The following is an 18,167-nucleotide window of genomic DNA, read 5'->3' as shown; positions in this document are numbered from 1 at the left end:
AAGTATATTTCTGTCTGTAACTGTATTCTGTAGAAGGCTACCTTGTCAATAGCTGCGTTGTATACACAGGAGTAAACCAGAGCAAAACAGCATAGAAAACGCCCCAGAAAGCCATCTAAAACACGGAAAATTCGGACAATTCTTCTGACAGTTTATGTGAAATGGCAAACAGCTAACAGTCAGTCGCCATCACTGCCTAGCTTGTTGATGATGCTGGCTTCTTTTCAATTCAGCTACACTGGAAGTTAACCGCACAAAGTTCACCATAACCGTCTAACTTTACCACATATGAACAACACTGACTGCAGACGGAACACATGCTAAGCTAGCTTACTTTTTAAAGTCAGCGCTGAAAAGTCCAAAGGCAGCCCCGGCGGTGCTGGAGGTGGTCGGGGTGCTCTCCAGCCCCGCTTCCACTGCAGCCTCCGCTCCTCCTTGGTCATTGTACGAGACGGTCGTCGACATGCTCAGCGTTTAAACAAGTGCCACGAGAAGTAAATGTTTATTCTGCTCCTCTTCCGGCTTTTAAGCTGCTCATAAAAGTAAGGAAATGTTAGTGTAATTAGTGTAACGTAGCGTATAAAGTTCCTGCAAAGACAAACTTCCCCTAGATTTCACCCAACTTTTTTTTTTACACGCAGTAGCGGAAGTGTGAGCTGGACAAGTCGGTGTCACATGACAGGGCTTCAGCTGCGGAGGCTACATAGATATAAAATATCTAGACAATGATCGTTTGCTAGAGGATTAGTGCCTGTAACTGACGTCCGGTTTAGTATGTCTAGTTCTATGTTCAAAACGCCCTAGAGCCTTAGTGTTGCCAAGGTAACAATGGCACACTGGTTCTTATCAGAAAAGAAGAAAGTGAACAAAAATTGCGTACTCTTCTAACGTGTAAAATATAAAATAACCGAATAATAATAAAGTACAGTAAATAAAGTGAAGTACAATTATACACAGTGCAGAAATGCTATGTTACAAGTGAAAATCATGCATTAAAAATTGTACTGGAGTAAAAGTACAAAAGTATTAAAGGTATTAAAATATACTTACGCTACCAAAAGTAAAACTACTCATTATGCAAAATTATCCATTTCAGAATAATATATATTATATTATTGGATGCATTAATGTGTACATCTCTTCAACATTTGAAAAGAAGACACTTTTCTTTCTTTTATTTTCAATACCTTTATTGTAAACATTTCAGACACAAACTCAATGTAATGATCCAGAGAAACAAGAAAACAAGAAACTGACATTAAAAAAATAAATACAAATATCTTTAATAAAAAAGTAAAATGGGGATAAATAGACTTCAATAATACAGAGTTACAAGAAGAGACAAAAAACATACACTATTATTTTATAAAGAGTTTACTGCACAGTTCGACAGTTTTGTTAGTATTTTTAGTGTTTATAAATTTGAGAGTCTTTAAAAGTCCTAATGCATTTTTGGAAGTAAAATTTACCAAACGTAAGCAATACGATTACAATGAATTCAATGTTATATTTCTCATGTTCAAAATATAAAATTATATTTTTACAGTCAATTTTGATATTATGATTAGTTTTACACAATATATAAATGTTTCATTCGAGTCCAAGAAAACACATTTTCCAGGATAAGTTCAATGTGACGTGACGTTTCTTTACTTCCGCTTGACATCTCCTTTGTGTCGCCTGTGATTCGCTGCTGGTGACCAATCTTTCACCGCGGTAGTATCTCTGGAAAGAAACAGTCAACACTGTCTTGACTTCACCTCCTATCGTGTGTCATCTCTTGCTTCTACCTCAAAGCGAGTCGGTTTTTTTTGGAAGTAGCTAGCTCTCTAACTTTGCCTATAATTATTAGTTTTGAAACATTTTAACGGAAAATCATCCTTATAGGACAATGTCAGATTTCGACAGAAACCCGTTCGCGGACCCGGAGATCAGCAACCCATTTCAGGTAAACGTTAGCTAGCTACGTTAGCCACATTAGCATTAGCTTCTGCATTATTTCACATTGATTACAACGTTACTAAGCCAGGCAAGCCAGGCAAGCCAGGCACGTATTGTTGTGCTAAGCAGCTGTGATGAAGCTACTTGAGTTTAATAATAGTAAAAGCAGCAATTAGCGAAACATGAATTCACTTGTTTGCAGGCTTTAGTTACAGTGGGTCAACCAGAAATGGTACACTTTGGAACACTCTGGGGTGACATGTAAAGGTACCAGGCAGTGTTGTGTTAGCTAGCTTGATGTCTTGTGCTAGCCTTCCTTGTGATACAACAGGTGTTATTTCTGATTCAGCAGGGGGTGTGCTGTTTTATTCATACCCTGTCGAGAAACCCTTTTATGATACGCTATTTGCACATTTCAGTTTCAACTTTCCATCTCTCTTTCCCCCTCCCCTCCTTTTATAGACATTTTTAAAGGGAACATGCACATATGTGTTACACTAAACTGCTGTTCAAATGTTCATGTTTTCATGCTTGTTTGATGTAATTGGAGATCACATTGATTTTCTATTAGATTAGATCCCAATAATGGATGATAACAATAACTCAACCTGAGGTGCAGGATTTGAATCATGATTCTTGCATAGATACAGTTTAAATTGGCACAAGAATTTGAGTTGTTTGTTTGTCCCAAAACAGAGAAGTAAATGAGGACATAACAAACTTTTTTTTTTCTCTGCCATACCTTCATTATGCTGTTCTCTTTATTCAGGCATTGAACTATAGGCAGCCTTTTGTTAACAGTGTCTTGTCATGGTGAAAACATGCGTTTCATCATGTGCTCTTCAGGCCTTCAGTGCCTCCTCCCTCAGCAAGCCTGTCATGGTGTTCATGTCAGGTTAACCCTTGTGTTGTTTTTTTTCAGACGTTTTTTGTAATTTATTACCACGTTTTTGTAACTTTTCCTGATGTTTTGGTCGATTTTTTTCTTTGCTTTTTGTGGTTTTTCCCCTACTTTATAAAAGCTTATCCTGACATTTTTGTCACTTTTAAAAAAAATAAAATAATACTGGAGCTACAACGATGAGTCAATTAAACAAATGATCCAAAGTAAATTATTCGGAAACTATTTTTTATAATTGACTAATCGTATAGTAATCATTTAATAAGTACTTTTTAAAGGAAAAATACCAATCATTTGATGGTTCCAGGTAGAGCTGGGCAATATATCGATGTTATATCGATATTGTGATATGAGACTAGATATCGTCTTAGATTTTGGATATCGTAATATCGTAATATATGGCATAAGTGTTCCTGGTTTTAAAGGCTGCATTACAGTAAAGTGATGGCATTTTCTGAACTTACCAGACTGTTGTTAACTGTTCTATTATTTGGCTTTAGCCACTTAGTCATTATGTCCACATTACTAATGATTATTTATCACAAATCTCATTGTGTAAATATTGTGTGAAAGCACCAATAGTCAACACTACAATATCGTTGCGGTATCAATATCGAGGTATTTGGTCAAAAATATTGTGATATTTGATTTTCTCCATATCGCCCAGCCCTAGTTCCAGGTTCACAACTTTTCTTGGTCTAACTATTACATGATAATACATTGAATAGTTTGGGGGGTTTGGGACTGAATGACGGCACCTTGTGCTCTAGGATATTTTGATGGGCAATTTTGACTTTTCTTCTAATGTTTTATAGACCAAATGATTAATCAATAATAAAACAGTAATTTGTTGCAGCCCTATTGTTTTAGATTACCCACGTGGTCTGTAACATGTTGATGTCCTTCATAAGTTGCCAGAAGTGATTAAAAAGATTGTCTACCTCACCAAACCGAACAAAGTAGGCCTGTTCATTTTATAAATATGTGATACAAAGAAAAGCAAAAGTCTTCACATTTCTAAAGCTGTAATCAGCACATCTGTTTGTTTGTTATACAGATGAATAAAATGAATAGTCAGGGGATCAGCCAATTCAGGTTCTGGTGATTGAATAAGTATATGGTGGTTAAAACAACATGGCACAGATATTCCTGTGCATGAGTACATGGCTACAATACACGATTTCTCCCATTTTAGAGGCTGTAATGTTTCACAGAAAAGTCATTCCACCATCTTGCTCACTCAGTGTGTGACGGTGGAAGATGCTGACGGCACAGTTTGACTGTACAGACGCATGGAAAGTAAATCATTCATGGGGCCTCATTAACATACTGACATGACTAGTGAACCCCTGCTGCTCTACCAATTTTCTGTCATTTTTTGGCTCACACTCTCTTTTTCTTCGCCTGGGGAGAAATGGAGCTTTGTCCCCCTTCTGTGAGCTAGCTTCAATACTTCATGAAATCATATGGTGCTGTCATGGCGACATGTGGTGCTAGGATACCCGCTGGGTCCTTTTGCTGCTAAATTTTTATCACTCCCACTCATGCATAGATTGTTCATTCCATTTTGGCCTATTTCTCCGGACGTGGTCTTATTACAGCAATGAAGCTCCCGTGTCATTTAATGAAATCATAGAAGGAAGCATAGATGTCACATTGTGTCGTTTTAGCAGCTTAATTAATATGTCGTAGAGATCACACAGAGAATGGACTCCAACTGGGTTTCCCCCTGCTGACCCAGCGTGTTACCGTCAAATACAGTACAGTAGGCAAAGCGTTGAAGTCTTAGATAAAGTGTCATCAGCTAGAGGGACTTCTGCACCTGCTTATGCAGCACAATGCTTGTTTTATTTCCAGCTACATAAGGGCCATGACAGATACAACCATAGTCCTTGACGTTCCACTACCGGGATTGCTCCATTGCCGACGGAAATTCCGCCCGATTTCACTCATTTAGGCCGGATATCCATTACCTTGGGCTTCCTTTGTGTTGGCATTTTAAACTCCGGTGGATTTCTGAGGACTATGGTTAACTGCTCCTCAGATCTCTGCAGGGTAAATCCAGACAGCTAGCTAGACTATCTGTCCAATCTGAGTTTTCTGTTGCTCGACTAAAACAACTTTTGAACGTACACATGTTCCACCAAAACAAGTTCCTTCCCGAGGCTATTTTGCAGCGGCACCGCGGCTTTTCCCGGTGCTTAGCACCGCCCAAGACGATTGTGATTGGTTTGAAGAAATGCCAATAAACCAGAGCACGTTTTTTTCCCCATCCCGGAATGCTGTGTGGACTAGCCAGACCTTCCTCCAAGGTCCAGCAAAGCGAGACTAATACAATCATATCTATGAAATTAGTTTTCACACCGGCAGTTGGCAACAGGTGGATCATTAGAGTTGTACTAGGGCTGTGCTGTTCAAATGGGGAAAGTATTATGTTGATTTGTTTAACTTTTTCACTGTTTTTTAAGTTCAGTAATTGCAACATCTTTCCAAAAGTCAGTGAGAAATCGTGTTAAATAATCGCCACTGACCAAAAGTGATTATGATTTATTTATTTTTTTCCATAATCAAGCAGCCCTAATTTGTACCTTTTTGTAACTATAGAGTTCAAGGTGAAACCTTGGTGAATATGTATGTGAGCGTTTGGCTGTGTGCAATAGGGCGATATTAAACTTTAAACACAACATATCCTGAAAAATGTATGACCCTGGTCTGGTGACAAGTTGCAGCCTGTGTGTGCGCGTGTGTGCGCGTGTGTGTGTGTGTTTGTGTGTGTGTGTGTGTGTGTGTGTGTGTGTGTCAGAGGAAGAGATGCTCCCAGAAACTTAAGAGTCAGGGAGACAGCGAGAGGACTGCACTGAGACTGGAGATGGATAGCACTGCAGGAGTATGCAGATTGGATGTTGATCTTGAGCAGCAATTTGAATGAAACTAGTGCGTGACTGACAGCAGCTGATGGTAAGCTTATTAATAAAAAGAAACGTTTGATAATGTTGCTTAACTGATGCGCGATGCAGAAGTATGAATTTTACACGGCAAATAGAGGCAGAACAAACTAAACTATGCACTTTTTGAAGTTTGTGGTACCTCATGTTTGTTAGTTGAATATAACCGTTAGGTAAACGTAGTTTCACTCCAGCGTCACCCTTAAAGAGGCCGAAGAATGTCTGTTTTTTTCTGCATGTTTTAGCTTTGTCCTTTATTTCACTTTGTGCGTTTATATAAAACTGTAATTCACAAGCCTTTGTGAACAAGGTTGTTGTGAATTAGCTTGTTCTGCAAATCAAGAATGTGCCTGAAAGGGTCGCAAAGTGCTTTAGCAGTTTATGTGCCGAGAGCAGCATACTAGAAAAACGCAGTCTCTTTTTATTTCTGTCTTCAGCAGCCAGAAGCATTCTACCCCCCACCCCCCCCTCCTGAAACTCATGGACTTGGTTATTTATAGACGTCTTCTCGTGAAAATTATTGGAATCATCCCATCTTTGCCAGTATTGAATTATAGGCCTGTTGCATTTTGAATAAAGAGGGTTGTTTGGCCTCCATCTGACAGAATAATGGAAGGTTTTTACACTCACATGAGCCATTTTACTCTCACCGTAGACCTTTCCACTGCTGTCCTTGGCAAAAACACAAGGATAGACATAGGGCTGGGCGATATGGAGAAAATCAAACATCACGATATTCTTGACCTAATACCTCGATGTCGATATTGCGACGATATTGTAGGATTGACAATTGGTGCTTTAACAAAATATTATTTACACAATGAGATTTTTGATAAAGAACCATCAGAAACGTCGATTTAATGACAAAGTGTGTAAAGGCAAATAATAGAACAGCTAGAACAGTCTCTTGAGTTCAGAAAATGACATCACTTTACTGTTATGCAGCCTTCAAAACCAGGAAAAGACCATACTTTTACAATATCCAAAATCTAAGACGATATCTAGTCTCATATCACAATATTGATTATTATATCGATATATTGCCCAGCCCTAGATAGACATACAGACTATTCTCATAACTTTCTTCTAGGGTGGACGTTTAGCTTGTTGAACGTGTTGTTGTGTGTTTTCTCAGGATCCATCAGTGACACAAATACGACAGGCTGCTCCTCCGGGGTTGGAGGAGTACAACCCCTTCACAGATGGCAAACCAGTGAGTACTTCAACAGTTCTTCCCTGTTCATACATCAAATAGATTTGAACAACGTTAACAGGATCCAGAAGACTGATTCAGTTCTAAAAAGATCCGTGTTATTTCTGACTTCCACGTGGCGCTTAGCCATGAGAATATAATAATTCACTTTTCATTAAAGATTGTGGTAAATGGGTGTTCCGGCTCATAAACATAGCATTTAACGAGAAAACATGACTGATGGATACATTTTGATAGAATACTGTACCTACATATAGGCAAGGTTGTAAACACAAAGGCCTCTGTGCATCACTGTCTCTTTTTTTTCTTTTTCTTTTTAATAATTTTCTAAAATGTATTTATAGTTTAGTTTTTGTCTATGGTAGCGCTATGTTTTCCTTTCATTCTATTTTGTTGTATGTGTACTGATTCATTTTTCTGATGGACATGTGTGTGTTTAAATTTTTCTGTAAAACTAATAAACTGTTAATCATAAAGATTGTGGTAAATGGCCAGTATTACAAGAGACAGTCAGTCACCATTTAGAGAAAAGTAACGTCCTCATTTTATAGCATTTCTGATTATTGTGATGTGCGATCGTTTTTTAGCAGTGTCACAGCACCGCCGACTGGAATGATAAGTGTTTGTCTATAAAAGCATATACGTTTCCTCCGTAGGCGCCTCCAGGTATGGCACCCAAGACTGCGGCACCCACCATGAACACACAACCTGCCATCATGAAACCCACAGAGGAGCCTCCAGCCTACTCGCAGCCTCAGGTATTTTCTGTAGCTTTATGCTGTTTGGTCCAGAAGGAAATGGTAGGTTTAACAGACATGTTTTTACATTGTCACCGTGCTGATATTGTTGTGTGTGTCTTCATAAGCAAGCAGACTATTACACGTCTCATGATTTAGTCCAGCCAGCATCGACGGCAGAGATTCTGTGCTGGAAGGCAGAAAGTACTTTAACATGACAGCTGGTTTCATGCTAAGTTTGGGAGCAGCATAGTCGCTCCGCAGGAGGCTTTTTCTATCTGTGACTGGGCTCTGTAGCTGCCGAGGGAGACGCCGAGTCGGAGAGAAAATCCAGGCAGCCGGAGGAAATAACTTGTGATGGTGCATCTCATTTGTAGGCAGTCTCCTGGGAACAAGTTGTTGTCTCCTTCTGCTGGTGCTGCCCCTGTAGAGAATTGGATTTCTACCGAAAGTAGAGACAGGGAATTCCTATTGAGCCGGAACGAACGCATGACACACGCTTCTTTACTTTTACCAGTGTGTTGACATCTGTTTTGTGTGTGCGTGTGCGTTTGTGCAGGAGCAGTCGGGAGCAGCTGCTGAGCTGTTGAGGAGACAGGAGGAGCTGGAAAGGAAGGCTGCCGAGCTGGATCGCCGGGAGAGAGAAATGCAGTCACTGAGTGCTTCAGGAGGTCAGCATGCGACACCAACGTACAGCGTCCGATCAGAGAAATGATACTGTTTCCAGACGAGTCCAGACAGGCTCGAAATGACTTTTCCCAACAGCAGGTCCAGGGCAGCTTTTTCCAGCTGTTGAGACTAGGGCTGCACAATTAATCGCAATTCTATCGAAATCGCAATATGAACTAGTGCAATATCCAAATCACAGGGGGGCGCAATATTTGTTAAAGGCTAAATATGTGTCAAACTATTCTAAAATAAGTTACTGTGGTGCTACAGAGACGTCCCAGCCTACAAACCGTATATAATTTATTTATTTATATTTATATTTCTATCATTATTCTCATGTTCATTGAAAAATACATCCAATAACACATATCGCAATATCAGTTAAAATAATCGCAATTAGATATTTTCCTAATATCGAGCAGCCCTAGTTGAGACCAGAGCGTGATATAGAATAGAATACACTTTATTGACAACACAAACATAAAAAAAAAAAAAAAATAACATTAGATCAAAGAAACGTCTTAGGATGAAAAAGAAGGACATATATGACTGTACAGACAATATGACTAGGGCTGAAGCGATTCCTCAAATAACTCGATTACAAAAATCCTCGATGCAAAATGACTTGCCTCGAAGCTTCGTTAAATCAGTGTTACCAACATTACTGTCGCACACCAGACGCTGCTCAGTCTGCTGCTGGCGACACATGCCGGAGCGTAAATAGCGAGGGGCTAAGAGAAGAGACAGGCTGGAGAAAACGACAGAAAGTGTCCAAAGTTTGGAATCAGTTCAAACGTAATTAAAACTAAAACTCTGTACAGTGTGTCTACTGCAAAATCAAACTAGCTTACCACAATAATAGCACGACGTCAGTGCTTTAGCATCTCGACAGAAAACATGGAGTCTAACTTAGTCATCCATTCCACGAATCGGACCCGACAAAAGTAAATCACAGAGTCGTATGGACGATGAAACTACACCAAACACAACAACTACCAAAAACAAAGACAAAAAAATATGTATCAATTTGATCTAAAGAGCTGACGCGTTGACTATCCCTTTGGAAAAACAGCTGCACCACTTTCGCTCTCTCTCCACGGAGAAACAGCTGATCAACGATCTACTAGCATAAGTGTAAGAGAACTGTTTAGCATTGTAATCAAATATATAAATGAAAATAGGTTTAGTATAACTAATATTTACATATATGCCTATATACAGATCAGACTCAGGTTGAAACTGAAAGTTAATGTAATGTTTATGTATGTTTTAATGTATGCCATAATTTGAGGTTGATATAATTTGAAAAAATGTTTCTTTAAAAAAACAATGTAATATGGCACTTGAATGCACTTAATGTTTAGTTTTTTTGAGATATGATATTGTAAGCAATGTAGGCAATAAAAATGTAGCTTTTTCCAAAAATTTAACCAAACTATTGTTTATTATTGCTCTTCAATAAAACAAAAGTATTTTTTATCCGATTAATCAATGGAATAATCAGTAGAATACTCGATAACTAAAATAATCGATAGCTGCAGCCCTAAATATGACATCTTAAATAGTAACTGTAATAATTAAAGGGCGAAGTGTAACAAGTGCTGGAGTATTTATTGCATTTTTGCTCTGTTATGCTAAGATTTACTGGTGGAGTTCAGCAGCTCGATAGAATGTTTGGATTTCTTCTGCCAAGCATTTACTGACCGCGTACACTTGACGCGAGTGACATAGATGAGAAGATCAAGACCACTCTTGTTGTGTTTCTACACTCAATGTGAAGCTGGAAGCAAGAGGCAGTTAGCTTAGCTTAGCACAAAGGCTGGAAGACAAGGGAAATGGTTAGCCTGGCTCTGTTCAAAACTTAGAAACATTGCCTACCAGCACCTCTAAACTTACTAATTAACACATATCTTGTTTGTTTAATACACACGTGTCAAACTCAAGGCCCGCGGGCCAAATCCAGCCCCTTGCAGATATTGATCTGGCCCGTATATCAATTTAGGTTCATTTTTGCCACTTTTTCCGATGTTTTTGCCACTTTTTCCAGATGATTTTGGGGCCTTTTCTGGCATTTTTTTCCAATGTCTTTGTTGCTTTTTACAAAAAATGTAAGTAAGTTTGAAGACTATTTGAGACACGCAATAATCCAGTAAAAGATCCTTGACTTTTTCAATGAAATAAAAGCATGTGAATAAACTAAGCATGTGAATAAACTAAACATGTCCAGCCCTTGATGTCATTCTTAGTTTCCAGTGTGGCCTTTAGTGAAATTGAGTTTGAAACCTCTGGTTTAATAGATACAAAAACAGAATTGTGAAAATAAAGGCAGTGGTTTTACAAGTCAAATCTCTCGATCTAGTGGTCAGTTTTCGTTCCTACCCTCACCTATGGTCATGACCAAAAGAACGAGATCCAGGGTACAAGCGGCCGAAATGGGTTTCCTCAGGAGGGTGGCTGGCGGCTCCCTTAGAGATAGGGTGAGAAGTTCAGTCATCCGTGAGGAGCTCGGAGTAGAGCCGCTGCTCCTTTGCGTCGAAAGGAGCCAGTTGAGGTGGTTCGGGCATCTGGTAAGGATGCCCCCTGGGCGCCTCCCGAGGGAGGTGTTCCAGGCACGTCCAGCTGGGAGGAGGCCTCGGGGAAGACCCAGGACTAGGTGGAGGGATTATATCTCCACCCTGGCCTGGGAACGCCTCGGGATCCCCCAGTAGGAGCTGGTTAATGTGGCTCGGGAAAGGGAAGTTTGGGGTCCCCTGTTGGAGCTGCTCCCCCTGCGACCCGACACCGGATAAGCGGACGAAGATGGATGGATGGATGGATGGTTTTACAAGTCTTTTTCGTCACCATGAGGCTGCCACTGCACCCGGCAAAGAAATGGCAGTGACAGTAATACTGACCTATTAATTAGTTAAATTTAGAGGTCTACCTTTATGCTAAGATCATGTAATTGCCTCCAGGCTCCAGCTTTATATTCAGCATAGAGACATGAGAGTCAGATCTTCTCATCTAACTCTCGGCCAAAAGGGCAAATAAACGCAACCCGGTTACTGTAAGACATGAAGTCACAGTTCTTTTTGTCTTGTGTTGTCCTGTTTCAGGCAGGAAAAATAACTGGCCTCCCCTCCCAGAGAAGTTCCCCGTGGGTCCCTGTTTCTACCATGACATCACAGTGGACATCCCAGTAGAGTTTCAGAAGACGGTCAAGGTCATGTACTACCTCTGGATGTGTGAGTCGCTTCATTTTATTCCTTCGATTTCCACACCGCAGAATAGAAAGAAAAGAGAAAGTACAGGCAGAGGGCAGGCTCTCTGCAGATACGGACACCACCACACACGCCTGGTGGCTCATAAGTGATGATTGAAAGGGATTACTTTTGTATTAGTCTATGCATTGTTTTTTGAGGAAAGCATTGCTTATTATACCTTTTTTCAAATGTAATTAATCTGTGTAATTTTGCTGCTTTGAATACAACTTAAACCATACGTTTCTGCTTTTCACTTTTCACAGCCTGGCTCTTTGCCCTCTGGTGTTTTGGATCTGTTGAGGTTTTTGGGGAACAGATGGCAAACTCTGCACTCTCTTGTTTTGTTTTTTATGACTAGTAGTTCCTATAATTCATAATTATGAGTCGTTTTTGTTGGTGTACAGTACGCATTGCCAGTCCCGTCGGCACTGTGTAGGCTTTTGCTGTCAAAATAAAACCCCTCCAACTCCTAATTAGAGTTGTTGCGGTCTTTAATTGGATTTAATGCAATAAATGACCCTGTTGAAGTTGATATCATAGTGTTACAGACAGTGTAGTTCTGTAAATAAAGTTGGTCTAAAGAAATAATTAATCTTAAACAAGAAAAATGAAAAAATGTTTTTAACGTTAAACACCTAACGGTTTTATAAAGTGGTACCAAAGTGTGTTTCCTCGGGTGATTTCTTCAACATACTGAATTAGTTTGACTCTAGTGAACCCCTCCTCCCTCTCCCCTGACCCCCTGAATAAGAGCAACTGCTTTCCCTCCCCCCTACAGCGTTTACAGCTCCGTCCTAACGGTGGTTCTGGGATTCAGGGAATGAACGGCTTCAAGTGGCATTCAGCAGCCGCATGACTGGGGGGGCACGTGGTGCAGTCATGTGCGACTCGGTCAGATGATTAAAGGACGGTTTAGAGACAGACTTCAGCGAGCAGTCGATACTCCCCCTGCTTTCTCTTTTAGTTTCTTCACAGATTAGTCCAATCAAAGCAAAGAATGTCATACCTTTTGTTGGGGGGGGGGACTTCCAACAAACTCGAGTAGAAAGGATCTCGAGCCCACGTCAGCATCACCGCTGCTCACTTCTGCTATGTCAACAAGCGGGCTCATGTCATATTTCACCCTGTGATGTAAAATGCCTTCAGTTCTACACACTCTGTTACTCTTTAACAATGCCGGCGCTGTTTAGGACCCCAAGAATCGATGGTAATAATGAATTATTAAATACATGTGTGTTCTGTTCTCAGTCCTGCACAGTGCTACATGTTGAAATATTAAGCGTCAGTGTGCAGCGGTGTAAGGACACTGGACACTAGCTGCACACTAGCAAGAGAAGCAGCCTACTTTCCGGGCTCTGACATATACACCAAGGCTGCCACACTGACCCACTTCCACTGAAAGCTCCATTCAGATGCTCACTGTACATTTCCTGTCTGCCCATGCTTCAGTTCATACTGGGACGCTGCTTGCCAACATGGTGGGCTGCCTGGCCTGGTTCTGTGTGGATGCGTCACGTGGGGTGGACTTTGGCCTGTCCATCCTCTGGTTCTTGCTCTTCACACCTTGTTCGTTCGTCTGCTGGTACAGACCACTTTATGGAGCGTTCAGGTAAACAACACAAATGTATTTGGACTTGACTTTAGATGTACAAATCAAAAGACTGTTGTTTATATGCTGTTTTTTTTTTTTCTTCTCTTCTCTCTTTCCACAGGAGTGACAGCTCATTCAGGTTTTTTGCTTTCTTCTTCGTGTACATCTGTCAGTTTGGCATCTACGTTATCCAGTGTATTGGGATCGCTGGTTGGGGCGCCAGGTGAGAAAACCGGGCAAGAAGAGACACAGTAGTGTGTGTTTACTACGCCTAGGGCAGGAATTAGCACCATGGATTATTCCATGCTTTTTAATGACAATGTGTGTTTTAAGAGAAGCAACAATTTCTCTGCAACTATTTTGATAATTGATTTAACGTTGAAGTTATTTTTCAAACAAAATGCCAAACATGATGGCTCTAGCTTCTTATATGTGAATATTTGACATTATATATAATTAAATGTATTTGGGTTTTAGACTGTTAGTTGGGGAAAAAAGAAGACATTTGAGGGCATCGTCTTGCAAATAAGTTGCAATTTTGAGCATTTTTCACTGTTTTAACTTGCAGCCGATAAATGGAGAAAATAACTGCAGCCTTAGTGTGTTTATGACACAATTTTGGAGTTCAAAACATCCAGTCAAACTGAACTTGGTACTGTGGTTGAAGACACACATAACGGGAGTTTCTGAAAAGACCAAAACCATCGTTGTGTCTCAGTATTTTCTGACTTTCCTACCCTGAAAACAAATATACATGCTTTTATTTATTTTTTTAAATCTCAGTAATTTCCTAAAACAGCCGGGGAATGCAGCTTTAAGCAAACGTTATTTAAACGGGAGTTAATTGGACTATTTTCAGCTGCGGATAGATATACACACATTTGATTCTCTGTTTAGTATTTATAACAGCAGTGCTACAGTTTATTGTTTATTGTTGACCATAAGAAAAGATTGATGATTTTCTCGTCCTGCAGCGGGTGGATCTCAGCGTTGACCGGCCTGAATCGCAGCATCCCAGTGGGCATCATAATGATCCTCATCGCTGCTCTCTTTACCTTCCTGGCTGCCATGTCCCTCATCATGTTCAAAAAGGTAGACACGCAGCAAACCTAGAGGAAATTGAAGTAGCCTCTCTCTCTCTAAAAGTCTGCTCCGTTTTAACGCATCTCTTTCTGCCCTCGTCGTCTTCCTCGTAAGGTCCACGCGATGTACCGTACCACCGATGCCAGCTTTGAGAAGGCCCAGCAGGAGTTCGCCACAGGCGTCATGGCCAACAAGACGGTCCAGACGGCCGCTGCTACCGCCGCTTCCAGGGCTGCACAGGGAGGCTTCAAGGAGCAGATCTGATTGGCCTAGAGAAGCTCGCTCCTCGCTCCTCTCTCCGTCCAACCCTCACCCTCCCCACCTCGCCCTCCCCACCTCGCCCTCCCCTGCTCGCACCCAGCTTCCACTCGAGCCAACTGCCCTGTTTGAACACACGGAGAGTCCCCCGGCCTTCTGACTATATCGCAGTGGTTCATGTGAGGGCACTACGGTTGGCCCCCCCCAGTCACCCATGATCTGTAATCTCAGTCCGAGTGAGAAAATTACCACCTGCTCTGGGAACCCTGACCCACGCTGCACTCCTACCACTCAACCAGTGTGCTCAACTTGATTTTTTTGTGTGTGTGTGTGTGTGTGTGTGTGTGCGTGTGTCCAACTAAATGAATGTTTGTGTGCCTCTTTGTTTGTCCTCTGTGGAGAGATTCTATCGTAGCTGAAACCAAGTCCGACTTTCTAACGTTACCTGGGCATTTCCCACTTTACCGGTTCTGTAATCCCCCAGCAATATTGACTTCCCGTGTCTTTGATTTATCAACCTAATCACTACTTTACTATTTTTATATTAATTTATAATCGGACAAACGGAAGTCATGTCGTACTCTCTGCTTGTCGGTTAATGCACACGCAGCAGCAGCCCTCCCTGATTTGTTCTGCTGTTTTTCCATGAGGACATAACTTAGCACTGCTGCCCCCCGGTGGATTGATCATGTATTGTTGAAGATGAATGCTGTGCATTCCAGTTCACTGCCTTGTCTTCTAGTTTCTGCTTTCCTCCGAATTTGGTTTCTAGAAAGTGTGTGGTTACTTCCTAAAAGCGATGTATGAGTCACTCCTCCCTGTGTAGAGAGTGTAGGGCTAAGGATGGTTTAATTATCCAGTAATCTGCCAAGGAAATCTATTCAATTTACAACAAACGGAAACATCTCAACAAACATTGAAGGGATTGCTGTAAAACTTGGCACAGATGTTCATGCTCCCCAGAGGATGAGTCCTGCCGACGTTGGTGACCCGCTGACTTTTACTCTAGCGCCACCATGAGGCTCCACATTCAAAGTTTTTGGTGAAATATCTCCACAACCACGAGATGGATTGTCATGACATTTGGTTTAGGCATTCATGTCCCACTCATTATGAATTTTAGTCCGTTTAATCACTTAAATTTTTCGACTATCATTTCTACATTTAAATTGATTTCATTTATTTACTTAATACTTTGTTTTTTGAGCAAATTCCTGCAATACATTCCCATCAGCTGTACTTTTTGTCCAGTGTTGCTATGCTTACACGCTAAACTAAGATGGTGAACATGGTAAATATCATAACTGCTAAACATTGGCTCGTTAGCATTGTCTGTGAGAGCATGCTGACGTTAGCATGTTTGCTCTAAGCACCGCTAAGCATGGCTGCAGAGTCTTGTTGCTTAAAATAAAGACATTAGACTTTAAAATAATTCATTAATTGTCAAAACAATCACCTACCGATCGACTAATTGACTAATTGTTTGTGCTCCGGTAGACTTAGCAACCTTTTAACACCCACCTGTCCCGCCTACAAGCAGTGTTTGATCCTCAAAAGATGTTTTTTAGATTTTTGGGTGAACCATCACTTGAAATGTTTTTTTTCCTGTAACGGCCTACATGTCCATTGTGAAATTCCACCCAGTTGCACTTTAAATCTTAGACTCTTTGTCTGCACTTTGTAATCCGTGCAAATGGAAGGATATTTATAACATCGGACGGCCTCTCGCCTTCCTGCTCATTAGTGTCGGTACTTAATTCATACATGTAACATGCACCAGCTGAGTTCAGCTGAGTTTTCACATGAAGCCTACCTTTTTGTGTCATTTCCTCCGACATAAATTAGTTCATGACACTATCAACATGCAAGTAATGAGATCCACACGTCTGTATATACAGCTGCATGTTTATACAGTTTGACTGAAGAGGAAAGTGTAACTCGTCTCCAGCTTTTCTTGTGTTCCCGGAGACTTACCTCAGTTTAAGTCAGGATGTACTCTTCACGTTCATGACAATCAGGTTAAAGAATATGAGATTGTATGAAATTTGACACTAACTGGCCCCTGTTTTTAAATGTGTGTGCTGCAAAACAATATATTGCAATAAAAAAATTGATTTAAAAAATAAATAAATAAATGGGCCAGTACTGTGGATGTAATGTTCTGATAAATGCTTGCATATTCATCATTTTACAATTGTGGATAGACGGTCACTGAACTCCAGCAATCAAATCTGAAGGTAGAGTCAAATCTTGTTAAGTCTCTTTAATTTCCAGTATGTGGTTATTAACATTTTCAAATGCATTTTACCTGCTAAAATGTCTTCAGCGGGAGCTACAAAAGCCATTTCCTCAGTTGCTCTTTTGTGTGTTGTGTCTCATGTTTAAGCCAGTTAAGCCTTTGTGTGTATTTGATGCGAAGGAGTGTGAATAGAGGGGATTTGGCCTTTCAGTCTTAAATCTGTGTGCAGGGCAGAGCCTGGCTGTGGGTCTGGGATCCTTCTTGACTTCCTGGAGATTTTTTTTTTTTTTTTTTTTTAAAGCTTCATGCAACATGCCCTTTTTTGCTCTCTGCTCCTCTTTTTTTATTTCACACTGGCTCAATTTGAACCAGTGCATGTGTATTCCTGCGTACATTTCTGTACAAAGCAACATGAGATTATTTCTTAAAAAGAATCCAGCTGAGTGGCACCTGGTATTTTGCGGTTATGTTTGACTTAAAAAAAGAAAATAAAGAAAAACGATAAATGCGAGAAAGGCATTAGATTGCAATGTGAACTGTGTGATGTGCTGTAGACGGGCTGTGGCTTTAAGCTGTGCTTCATAATCAACATGGCGTGTGGTAGAAACACTGACAATTAAATTAATTCATAAGCATCTCTAAGAATAAAAATCTTAATTATATAATTGAAAAGAAACAATGAAGGAATGTTTTTATATTTTGTGCGATTTGCAGATGGACGGCTATTTGATCGAAATTTATGTAATTTTAAGATGCACTCTGGTCTGAGCTTCAGTCGCATGTTGAGTAGTTTGAGTTTTGTATATTTATGGTATTAACACTGAATAAAATTCATCTTCTCTGTGTTTCATGGTTTCTCTTTTGTATAAAGTAAAATTTGTACTGTATATGTGGAACAAATATCCAGTTGTGTGTGTATGTGTATATATATATATATATATATATATACATACATACATACATACATAGGTACATACATAGGTACACTAGTATATCAAGTTTATACACTCGAGTTTAAGTGTGCTTGCACCGGCAGCCAAAAACCAGATGAGGTCAGTAGTTCTCAAAGAAGAGATTAAATTCACTTCACTGCAAATGTGTTGCAGATTTATGCTACTAAGTTTGGGTGAATAGCCAGTTCCCATTTCTAGAATCAACATCAGAATGAATGTAATGAACTTATGCAGCTGTCAAATTTTCAAAGAATAAATGTCACTATGTCACCGGGTGATGAACTAACCACTAAAATATCCAGGGTGCCACATACGGATGTGTTATTAATGAATGACTGTCTGATCAAACCTAAGCCAAAACAACTTTATGCTTTAATATGTCAATGTGTTCACGG

At 40.3% G+C, this 18,167-nt stretch overlaps 2 protein-coding genes across 3 annotated transcripts in view; one reads left to right on the top strand and one right to left on the bottom strand.

Moving 5' to 3' along the window:
- The window catches only part of ap3b1a (adaptor related protein complex 3 subunit beta 1a), a 66,323-nt gene extending 65,660 nt beyond the window's left edge, over positions 1-663 (bottom strand). The window contains exon 1 of the mRNA XM_028601876.1: positions 335-663. Within this exon, the coding sequence (XP_028457677.1) occupies positions 335-465 (131 nt within the window). The 5' untranslated portion in view covers positions 466-663. The remainder of the gene's footprint in view (positions 1-334) is intronic.
- A 1,009-nt stretch (positions 664-1,672) lies between these two features.
- LOC114570999 (secretory carrier-associated membrane protein 1) lies at positions 1,673-17,664 on the top strand. 2 transcript variants are annotated; one of them, XM_028601733.1, is made up of 10 exons: positions 1,875-1,948; positions 5,646-5,800; positions 6,923-7,000; positions 7,657-7,758; positions 8,297-8,408; positions 11,502-11,630; positions 13,098-13,257; positions 13,361-13,462; positions 14,214-14,331; positions 14,437-17,664. In XM_028601733.1, exons 2-10 carry the CDS (start codon positions 5,798-5,800, stop codon positions 14,584-14,586), a joined length of 954 nt encoding a protein of 317 aa, XP_028457534.1. In that variant the 5' UTR covers positions 1,875-1,948; positions 5,646-5,797; the 3' UTR covers positions 14,587-17,664. The 2 variants fall into 2 exon arrangements, with proteins under 2 accessions (XP_028457533.1, XP_028457534.1); XM_028601732.1 differs by lacking the exon at positions 5,646-5,800 and having other exon boundaries at positions 1,673-1,948.
- Positions 17,665-18,167: the final 503 nt, after the last annotated feature.

Source organism: Perca flavescens, chromosome 16, assembly GCF_004354835.1.
Source record: "Perca flavescens isolate YP-PL-M2 chromosome 16, PFLA_1.0, whole genome shotgun sequence".
In the NCBI taxonomy this organism is placed as follows: domain Eukaryota; kingdom Metazoa; phylum Chordata; class Actinopteri; order Perciformes; family Percidae; genus Perca; species Perca flavescens.
This window is presented reverse-complemented; position numbering and strand designations above follow the sequence as displayed.